We start from the raw sequence: 10,932 nt of genomic DNA, 5'->3' as shown, positions 1-10,932 counted from the left end.
CCGCTGCTGTGTCCCCCCCCCGGTCCCTCCCGGCAGCTGCCGCTCCGGCCCGGTGGGTGCGGGCTGCGGGGCCGGGCTCTCGGCGGCAGGAGCCCGTTTTACCGGGAGGTGCTCGGTGCCAGGCGGTGGTGGAGCAGTGCCCGGTGCCCGGCGGTGGCATCAGGTGTCCCCTGTGCCCCGGCTGGCCCTCCCTGGGGCTGCCGCAGTGGGAGTGGGCACCGGGGGTCCCACACGGCCCCCTGACACCTCCCGTGTAGTGACAGAGCTGGTGCCCGACCCTGGCATCCTGCTCCCCTGTGTGCCCGGGGACGGGGGCCACTGGGGCAACAGCCTGGCTGGCCCCGGCAGCCCCCTCACGTTGCTCTGAGGATGGCTGCCCGGGAGGGGTCCCTCTCCCCAGGCTGGGGGCTGGAAATCCCCGCTCCGGAGCTTTGTGAGCCGGGCAGGAAGAGCTGGGCACGGCGGCGGGTTCATGGTCTGGGTGTGGAGTTCGCAGCCTCAGCCCCTCCCGGCCGGGCTGACTGTGCTGGCAGCTCTGGGGGCGCCTGGGAGGTGCCCGGGCTCTTTGGTAGCCCTTTCCCCACAAGGAAGCCATCTGGGCACCCAGGTCCGGGGCTCCAGCTGCCCTTCCCGAGCTGTGGGCACTGCTGCCAGCCTCGGCTCTCCCGCAGCGGCGCTGGAGTTTCCATCTTCTCCCTCACCCGCTCCCGTTTGTCTCCATCTCCCCCTGCCAGCGTGGGGTGGCGAGTGGGGGGTCAGGGAAGGATGGGGGAGGCCCCTGGTGCTGCTGTGGCCCCCGGGGTCGTGTTTGGCATCGCCCCAGCCCGTGGGATCTCCTCTTGCTGCTTCGCAGGGTCGAGTGTGAGTGCCAGAAGGGCCCGGGCAGGGACACGCGGGGTGTCCCCTGGCACAGCCCGGCTGCTCCGCGCTCGATGGGTGCGGGAGCGCTGTGCCCTCACGGCTGAGGCACGGGCACCCCCCGAGGATGGGGTACCCCCGAGGTGGGGGGTGCGTGGATCCTCCCGTGGCGGGTGGGACCGCTCTGTGCGGGGCTGTGCCCACGGGCGACCACAGCCCAAAGCCAGGACACGGCTTCCAGGGAGCTTGGTGCCAGGGGGTGGAATCAGGGTCGTGGGGTGTTGTAAAGGAAAAATGGGCTTGAAAGAGCCTTTAGACAAATCCACGCAGGATAAACCCACCGGTGCCAGAGGCGTGGTGGCCCGCGTGATGCTTCCAGAGGTGTCCTGCAGCCCAAGGGTTTGCTCCATCCCCATGGAGCTGGGGCCGGGCTGGGACCCCCACCTGCTTCTGGCCCAACCAAAACCGGGCACATGGGAGGGAGTCGGGGGGGACACCGGGGGTCCGAGGTGGGTGCTGACTCCGCTTTGGGGCAGGGTGAGTCCCTGCTTTGGAGGGGAGTGACTCCAGCACGGCATCGGCAGGATCTGTCCCCCTCCTCCCAAACCCTCCCTCCCATCTTCAGCCGTTGAACAAACCTCAGACGCAGCGAACGAGAGCGTGAACCCAAATACGCGTCAGAAGAGGCTGGTTTGCAGAGGCGGAAATTGCAAAGGAATCACTCACCAAAAAAAAAAAAAAAAAAAAGACTCAGAGTCACACATCATCCCCCTGTGACAGACTTTACCAAACAGTGTGTGGGAGGTGTCTTCATGCATTTCAATGCAAAAAAAAAAAAAAAAAAAAAAATTAATAAAAAATATAACTGATTCTCTGGTGGGGTTAAGGAACAAACAGGCTTTTGACTCAGAGGGATCCGGTGCCGCCGGGCTGGCCCCGTCCCAAGGGCTGTGTCAAGTGCCCTGTTCTCCAGCTGGTGCCTTGGATGCTCCTCGCTGAGGTTGGGGGTGTCGGGCCCCACTCGCCGTGGGGACGGTCCCTGTCCCCTCCGTGGGGCTGTTGGCCCACACTGGGGGCGTCCAGCCCTCACGGCACAGGCACCCACCAGCATGGAGCCCCCCACTCTGTGGGGATGGGCAGTGATGCGGGGAGGGCAGGGTGGGGGGGGGTCAGCTGCAAGCCCAATGGGCTTGCAGCTGCTCGGCAGTGGTGCGGGGAGGGCAGGGTGGGGGGGGGGCAGCTGCAAGCCCAATGGGCTTGCAGCTGACCCCCCCCCACCCTGCCCTCCCCGCATCACTGCCCAGAGCATCGCTTGTGAGTGCTGGGATAACTGGTGCATCCCTGCGGTGCCAACCCTGGGTTTGTAGCCTGTTGGCCAGGGGAGCTGGGCTACCAGCAGCCCAGGGTGCTGGGGTGGCAGTGTGGGCACGGAGATGGAGACAGGGGGGGTCCCCATGGGGACATCTGCTCTGGGACAGCCCTTGTGCCACAGGAGAGAGGGGTCCCCAGGCACTGGTGTGGTCCCTGTGGTGGGGGTCTCGCTGTCCTTCGCGCGGTGGCCCCTCACCCTCTGCCCTCCCCGCAGGTGGGATCTGCTGGCTGCAGCAGGGGAAGGAGGCCAAGTGCACCATGATCCTGAAGACAGGCGTGACGTGGGAGGAATGCTGTGCCAACGGCAACGTGGACGTGGCTTGGTCGAACTACACCTACCCCGGCAACAAGATCAGCCTGCTGGGCTTCCTGGGGCTGGTGACCTGCCACCCCTGCAAAGGTGAGGGCGGCCGTGGTGGCCAGTGGGCTGCTGTGGGGCTGAGCTCTGCTCAGGGAGGATGCTTGGAGGCCTGGGGGGATGCTCAGAGCCCGCAGCCCCGGGTGAAGTGGCAGCGATGGGGCTGGGCTGCCCCACAGCAGGCTCTCCGGTGCCCGCCTGGGCTGTGTGGGGCAGCACAGGGACCCCAGGGACCACCGACCCCGTGCTGCTGCAGCTCCAGGACGGCTGCTGCCGTGGGGCCAGGGCTCTCGGGGCAGACTCCATCCCTGGCAGCTCTCGTTTTGTGTGTATTTCTGTTGTTCCCCTGCGGAGTGGGATGCGTGACCTGGGCCTTGGCTGGGCTCCCCGAGTGCGAGGAGCTGAGCTGGGGCTCCCCGTTCCCCGCTTAACTCTGCCGTGGCCTCCCCCGCCGCCCTCGCCAGCTCTGCTCAGAGGGAAACTTCTTAAGTGGTTTTTTTTTTAAGGGAAAAAAAGATCTATTTCTTCCCCTCTGCTCCCCCTTCCTCCTCCCAGCGTGTGTGTGAAACGGCTTTATGTAACGGGCAGTTCCAGAAGTGGAAACTCTCCAGCTGTGAGTTCCAGCCCCGCCAGATGTTTTGGCGTGCGCTGGAGGCGCGGATCCCCCAGTCGCACTTGCGTGGCCCTGTGAGAACATGCTGGAGGACCTGCTGACCGCAGTAGGCAGGAGCAGGTCTTTGGAAGGTCATGTCGTTATTTGCTTTAAGGGAAAAAAAAAGGTTCTTGACAAAACCACTTCTTCCAGCCTTTCTGCACTCCCTGGTGCTGCCGCACCGACTGCTCCTCGGCCCCGTCCTGGCTCAGCTTGGGGTTGCACCCTGTGCCATAGGCTGAGTGGGGTCCTGGCCCTGGCATTCTGCCCCATCTCCCCACGGCTGGTCCCACTCGGTGGGTGCCGGTGGCACCAGGACCCTCCCCAGGGGCTGGATGGGAGTGTGGGTCCCCCGTGCCCGGGGCTGAGTGCAGTGGGGACAGGCAGCTTCATCCCAGGGATCTGCCCTCACCTCTGTGGGGAGACTGGGGGACATGGGGGACTGCTGGTGGCCACAGACCCCAGTGGGGGCTGCAGCTCCTGGGGATCATTGGGGTCTGGGAGCAGGACCCTCGCTGAAAGGGCCGGGGAGCCCGGCCGGCACGTAGACTGTGACTCCCCACCCTTCAGAAAGCCCCTGCCTGTCCCATCCAGATGGAGCTGGTGCTGCTCCCCACCGGGCCCCGGCACGCCAGAGGCCTTGGAAAGGGCGGATGAGCCGTGCTGCGTCCCGGGGCGCGCGGGGCCGGCAGAGGTTACTCCAGGATAACGGGGGCCGCAGCCACCAGCCCCGCGCCAGCAGCCGGGCCCCACGGGAAGGTGCTGGCCGGGCCCCGGGGGCTCCGCAGCAGGTCTCTGATGGGGGGATGGAATTCCTGCTCCAGCTGCTGGGGACACTGTGTCCCCCCCGGGGACCCGGCACAGGGTGGGGAGCCAGGCTGCGGGGTCGGGGTCACGGGTGATGGTCCCACTGCCTGCCTCCCTGCTGGGACGGGATGGCCTGACCCTGCGCTGGTGGCCACCTCCCAGAGCAGAGGGCAACGAGGGCTCTGCTTGCTCCGGCAGCCCTGGGGCTGCCCCTCTGTCCCGGGGTTTCATCCCTGTGCATTTCCCCAGGGATGCTGCCGGGGCTCAGCCACCGCCGCTCTCCCCTTCCCTTGGACAGGACCCAGCTATGGAAATCAGGGAGCAAACCGGGAACTGTCTGTGTCCCACCAGGGAATTTCCCCTGGGGAGGGCCGGGCCAAGTAGACGGGGAATTTCCCCTTCCTCCTTTTCCCCCCCCCCCTGCTGTCTCCCAAAGTGACCCCTCTCCTGCGGGGAAATCCCCCTCTGAAGCTCCCAGCACACACCCTGTCTGTGGGAATCCCTCCTGATGGGGGAGTATCCCCATCTTGGGAAGATTCTGGGTCCTGCCCGACCTTCCTCCCTGCGGTGCCGATGGAGCCGTGTCCCTGTGCCAGAGGCAGTCCTGCACCCCCCAGCTCCCGGCATTGCCTGTGTCCTGGGGGGCAAAAGGGTCCCTGTGGGGCAAGGGCTGTGTGCGTGCTTTGCGGGGGTGAGGGGCTTCCAGCTGGAGACCCCATGCCTGCCCTGGTGTGGGTGCTGACCCCTTTGCCTCTCCCTGCGGGGCCACCCATGTCCGTGACCGGCCCCTCTGGGTCCCCGCTGGCGTGGGCACAGCCCTGGGGCGGCGCTGGCCGGACCCTCTGAACCCGGCCCCCGTGCTGGCCGGGGGGCGACCCAGGGGACAAAGCGGCCGCCTGTCTGGGGCTCTGCGCTCGCTGCCGCGTCCCGCTCTTGTGTTCAAGTCACGGAGGCCCCGAGCAAAACAGGGCTGGGTATTGTCTGGTGGGAGCCGCGCTCCGCATTGCCCAGACAACTTGCGAAGCCCAGTTCCTTCTGGAGGAGCTGGGGCCTTGCAGAGATAGATTTTTCCATTGCACAAGAAAAAGAAAGGTCTCCTTCCAAAAAATAAATCCATAGAAATGAGTGAGCTGGTGCTGCGCGGGGGCCGGGGCTCTGGCTGGGGCGGGCGCTGGATGAGCGTGTGGGGCTCCAGCCAACGACCTGCTCCTTGGCGGAGCTGAGCAGATCCAGATGCTGCTCGGGGCCGCGTGGCGTCAGCGTGTGCGTTGGGACCCCGGGAGGGATTTGGGACCCCGAGGGCTGATGCTGGCCCTGTCCTGCTCGGTGCCACCCGGGGTGCCAGCCAGGCTGGGCACACAGATCCTTCCCTTGTGGTGCTGCACACTCACATGCTGGTCCCCTCTGTCCCCAGAGAGCTGCGAGGGGGTGGTGTGTGGCCCTGACAAGGTCTGCAAGATGAAGCACGGGCGTCCCCAGTGCGCCTGCGCCCCCGACTGCTCCAGCCTGCCCCGCAAGCTGCAGGTCTGCGGCTCCGACGGCTACACCTACCGGGACGAGTGCGACCTGCTGACGGCCAAGTGCAGAGACCACCCCGACCTGGAAGTCATGTACCAGGGAAAATGCAAAAGTAGGTCCTGTTGTGCCCCCACCCTGTTTTATTCCATCCCCATCCCCTGTGCCTCCTGTGTCCCAGCTCCGTGTGGGATCGGTCCCAGCTGCACCCGCCTGTAAGGGGATGGATGGCAGTGTGGTCCTCGGGCTCTCCTGGCACACCGTGAGGGGCTCTGGTGTGGAGAGGAAGGGTCACCCTGCCATGGCCATGTTGTGCCAGAATGTCCAAGCACATCCTCCCCTTTCCCACTGGGGAAGCCGGTTGTCCCCTGTGGGCAGTGTGTCCCAGGGAGGAGCCATCCTGCCCCGAGCACTGGCAGCTCCACCAGCCTGTGCCTGGGGAGGGGACAGGGGGCTCTCTGCCCGGCGAGGGACATTGCTCCACAGCCAGCCTGGTGCTGACAGCCACCAGCAGCCCCTGACCCGTGGGGGAGTCGCGTCCCTCAGTGTCACCCTCACTGGCTGGCCCTGTCCCGGCCATCCCAGCGGGAACGTGGCAGTGGAGCCGCCTGTGATGCCAACACAGCCCCTCGGTGCCACGGGGGCTGAGCCTCGCTGCGGGCTGAGGAATAACAGTCCGTAAAATGTCACTTACAAACATCAAGCCCCCTTTTTTTTTTTGTTGTTTTGTTAAAGAGAGCAGCAATCCTCCCTGCCCTGCCAAGAACTGTCAGAATTATTATGATTATTTTTGCCAGCCCTCCTCTCTGAGATGCTTTGCCTGTCAAGCTCTGGACTGCACAGGGAAATGTGGGGCAAGAAACGCGAGTTGGGAGTTGCAGATGCCAAATCCCCTTCCAATCCGGCTGGGAAGGAGCGGGGGGCGGAGGGACGGCCTCGTGCAGTGTTTACGGTGTCGGGCAGCGCTGTGGGTCCTGCCGTGTCCCCAGCGCTGCCAGGGGGACGTGCCGGGATGGGGGGTCTGTGGGGCTGGCAGGCTGCGCAGACCCCAGGATTTGGGGGTCCCAGCAGAGCTCTGTGCGGGGCCCGATCCTGTTTGTGCAGCTCCTTCTGTCCCCTCTTCCAGGGCTGGGTCGGGTCCAGGGGACCCTCCCCTTCCCCTCTGGCCGGGGGCTGCCATGGCTACTGCTCCCCGTGCCAAGGCACCTGCGTGGGGCTGCTTGCCCCAGCCCGGTCCCGCTGTGCCGAGCCGGGCTCAGCCCACCCCACCCCCAGCATGACGAGGGTCTGGCCGGGGGGGGCTGCAGGGCCAGGCAGCCCCTCGTACCCGGGACACCAGCCCCGGCCACCTCCCGTCCTCAGGAGCAGCGGCCATGGGGGAGTTGGGACCCTCCACCCCCCGGCCGCGCTCTGTTCCCTGGTGGCTAAAGGCAGGAGGGGGCCTGGGCTGGCTGGGGGTCCCTGGGGCGATGCCCCCTGCCTGCCCGGATCGAGGGAGCCACAGGAGGATGGTGGCCGTCCCCAGCTCAGCCGTGGCCGTGTGTGCTTCCCTGCAGAGTCCTGCTCCAGCGTGGTGTGCCCTGGCACCCACACCTGCGTGGTGGACCAGACGGGCAGTGCCCACTGTGTGATGTGCCGGACGGCCCCCTGCCCCGAGCCCACCAGCCTGGACCGTGCCCTCTGCGGCAACAACAACGTCACCTACCCCTCGGCGTGCCACCTCCGGCGGGCCACTTGCCACCGCGGCCGCTCCATCGGCGTGCGCCACTACGGGAGCTGCTCAGGTGAGTGGGGCGTCCTGGGGGAGGGCAGTGGGCTCGGATGCCCAGCCCCCGGCCACCCCTCGTACCTCCCTCACCCCTTCTCCCCCTCTCCTGCTCCATTTCTAGCTGTGGCCAGATTCTCCTCGGAGTCGGACAACGCGGAAGAGAACTACGTGTGAATCCTCCCTCGCCGCGAGGCTGGACCCGGGAGAGACAGGGGCATTATGTGTATATTGTACAAACCATATACCTGATATTTATTAAGATAAAAAAGATCCTTATTTATACCCGTGTATGTTATGCAGTCGCAGAGGGCCTGACTCTTGGCCCTGCCAGCTGGGGAGGGGGCTCCCAGCCCGCGTGGCCGGGGTGATGCCGACCCCCCCGGGGATGCTCCGGTGCCCGGCAGAGCTCTCTGTTCCTACAGCCCCACGGCGCGGAGGGGGCGTCCGTGCTGCTGCGCCTTGGGCCCCCCCACGTGTCCTTGGCCGACAGCCCTGGGCCTATTTATTTTTGGATTGAATTCTTGGTACTCTGCTGACGTTTCTGGCCGGGACCTCGAGATCTAGAGGGAATCTGCGCTTTCGCCTTCCCCGGAGGGGCTCAGCCCCAGCTGCCAGCGGCAGGAAAGGCAGCAGGGGCTGCATCCCCGTGCAGAGAGAGAGAGATTTTTATATACATATATATAAAATATATATATATGTATGTTATTTTCTTTTCTCCTAAAGCTTTAGCATGTGTGTGTTAAAACATTGTTTTTTAGATTTTCCCGGGCGCATTCACACCAGGCTCCCACCCCCCTCTGGAGGCGATGCCGTGGCAGCCCAGCACCACCGTTCCCCAAGCCCCCCCAGCCCATTGCTGCTGCTGGTGCCCTCACCCAGAGCCCCCCACCCGGGGCCAGCCTGCCCAGAGCCCTCCCCGCTGGGGAAGCTGCCAGGGGAGAGGGGGGTCCGCAGCCCCCCCAGGCCTTCCCAGGGCCAGTGCTGGGCGCAGCAGCGCCTGGTGCCCCGGGACGGTGCTCGGCTCCCAGCCCCACTGCAGAGCTGCTGTGGGGGGCACAGCATGGTGGGGGGGGGACGGGAGGGGGCCCATGGCCCTACCTGCTCCCCCCCGGGGATCCCCAGCCCGGCTCCCTCTCGGCTGCGCAGCCCCTGCCCCCCTACACTCCCACCTCCTGCACCCCCTGCTCTGTCAACACCCTCTGTATTTATTTTTACTGCTTCTCTCATTTTGTGTGTTGTCACCTGTGTAAATACCATCTCATCTCTGACACCAAGAAGCTCTTGCCTTTATATAAATATCATATATATAATATATATATATATAAATACCCTATTTTCTATTTTTGTATGAGTGCGTTCTGATTCCCGAGGCAGACGCGATGGGAACGTATACATTTCCTGTTGGTGTTGTTAGGGGCATTTTACGGCTGTGTTACAATTTGGATTATAATTAAAAGAAGAATAAACGGTGCTGCAGGTCCTGTTTTTTTTGGTGAGTTCTAGGACCGCAGGAGGCAGCTGCATCTCCCGGGGCTGTGTCCTGGGGGGCTGCGCTGTGGGAAGCATCGCTGCCCACCCCCTGTGGGATCTGGGGGGCTGAGGGATGGGGGGACAGAGGGACACTGGGGGGGAGAGCCCCCGGCAGCAGGTGAGGGGCTCAGCCCCGCTCCCCCTGCGTTGGCTCCAGCTCGGCATTGGGGTTTTTCCTCTGCAGGGGAAGGAAAGTGGGGAGCAGGGACGAGCAGACACCAACCAGCGACACAGATGGATCTGTTCCCAATGTCGGGCCGTGCCGTGAGGGTTTGGTATTTCACAAAACAATTCCTGCCATTAATTGGGTCCTGATGTGCGATGCTGCCCCGGCGCGGGAGCCCAGGCGGCTGCCGGCGGCTTGGCACTGCCAGCCCCACGGGAGCTGCCCTGGTTCCCCCTCCCCGCATCCCCTGTGCCCGGGGGGCAGCCCTCGCACCCCGCCAACCCTCGTGTGGGTCGAACCCCCCTGGCCCGTGCCTGGCTCAGGACCTGCCACCCAGACAGCCTCTGGCACGGCCCCCACAGCAGCGAGGGGCTCCCGGGGCTGGGCTGGCACCGACAGAGACCCCGACGAAGAGGGGGCTGAGGCAGGGGAAGCCGAGTCGTTATGAAGGGGTGAGGGGGAAGGAGACCCTCGCTCCTGGCTGGCCCCTGGGCTCCCAGCCCCCCCCCCTGCAGACCAGGAGGGTGCTGAGCATCCCCCAGGATCCGGCCAGGGCTGCAGCCTGGCTTGAACCCGGGTGTCCTGTGTGCCCTGGAGCTGCAAAGGGCACGGTGGGCAGCGGCACCGCAACCCAGGGTGGGGGCTCTCCTGCAGCCCCTCTCTACCCACCCAGCTCAGCAATGCCCCCCCCAGCCCCTGCTTTTTGGGGATGGTGTGAAGGAGCTGCCAAAATGCTGACCAGGACTTTCCCTGCACCAGGGTTTGTTGCCCGTGGAGGTGTGTGGCCCGGCTTTCCCTACAGCCCGCCCGCAGCGCCTTCCTCCCCGAGGCCGCTCGCCATCCTCCGCCTGCCCCGGCCGGGGGGTTTGGCCCCCCCAGCTCCTGGCGTGCTGGGCCCGTGCCGAGCCCGCGGGCACCGGCTGCGGCGGCGACGTCAGCGCCCGCCGATGAGCGGGAGATTTCAGCTTCCCAAACACGGCCGTGAGTCAGGCGCCTCCTTCCCGCCGGATTTTGGGTGGTCTGGGACAAGCCGGGACAGGCGCCGGCTCCCCGGGCTCCCGGCAGCGCGCAGTAGCCCCGGGGCTGGCAGCCCTACCCCGGCATCCTGGGGGGCTCTGCCCCACGCCACCACGGCAGGAGCCCACGGGGGTTTGGGGTTCCCTTGGAGGCTGGCAGGGGTCTGTCCTTTGCTGGGTGTCCCCTGGTGTCCCCAAGGCCACCGGTGCCTGCGGCTGTGTCCCTCTGACCCCGTGCAAAGCCCCACAGCAGGGAGCCGGGATTGCGACCGGAGGGGATGTGGCAGCCAGTGTGGGGAGCACGGGGACCACAGATGTGAGGGTGGCTTCTGGGATCCTCTTGGCCTAACCCCGGCCCTCATCCTCCCGGCAGAGCCCCCGGGGGCGGCGAGGTGGCCCGTGCCGGATGCTGTGGTCGGCTGCAGCCTCCTGCAGGACCCCCGGGCGGGGAGGGCGGCTGCGCCCCGCGGCTGGCCAACAATTTGCAGAGAAAACAAACAACCAGGAGCAGGGAATGTCTGGATCTGTCCCCGGAGACGGCCACGACGCCAGGCAGAGCCACCTCCTGCATGTGCCTCTCAGCTGAGACCCGGCAGCAGCTCAGCACACGTACGGGCGCGGGCAGGTCCCAGCCCCTGCACCAGTGGCCACCCAGCTCCCTCTGGGGCGAGCGCCCGAGCGTGCCGGGGAGGGGGGTGAGGCTCTCGACGGGATCCCCACGGCTCTGCCAGCGCAGCCGGGGTGGCCGGGAGCCCATCTGCCCCCGGGGGGTGTCTGTGGTTCCCTGTTTGGGGGGTCCCGTAGCGCGGTGGGGAGGGTGCGGCGTGGGACGGGATGGGACAAGATGAGACGGGATGGGATGAGACAGGGTGGGATGTGATGGGATGGGAT

The 10,932-nt window shown here is 65.7% G+C and overlaps 1 protein-coding gene across 1 annotated transcript in view; it reads left to right on the top strand.

Annotated features, from left to right (window-relative positions):
• Positions 1-8,790, top strand: part of FSTL3 (follistatin-like 3 (secreted glycoprotein)) — a 16,823-nt gene extending 8,033 nt beyond the window's left edge. Inside the window, exons 4-7 of the mRNA XM_014958571.1 lie at positions 2,351-2,629; positions 5,461-5,676; positions 7,118-7,345; positions 7,451-8,790. Of these exons, the coding sequence (XP_014814057.1) occupies positions 2,351-2,629; positions 5,461-5,676; positions 7,118-7,345; positions 7,451-7,503 (776 nt within the window). The 3' untranslated portion in view covers positions 7,504-8,790. The remainder of the gene's footprint in view (positions 1-2,350; positions 2,630-5,460; positions 5,677-7,117; positions 7,346-7,450) is intronic.
• Positions 8,791-10,932: the final 2,142 nt, after the last annotated feature.

The sequence above is a fragment of the Calidris pugnax genome, unplaced genomic scaffold (genome assembly GCF_001431845.1).
Source record: "Calidris pugnax isolate Ruff unplaced genomic scaffold, ASM143184v1 scaffold425, whole genome shotgun sequence".
Classification (NCBI taxonomy): domain Eukaryota; kingdom Metazoa; phylum Chordata; class Aves; order Charadriiformes; family Scolopacidae; genus Calidris; species Calidris pugnax.
The sequence above is the reverse complement of the archived record's forward strand: the minus strand, read 5'-3'. Positions and strand labels throughout refer to the sequence as shown.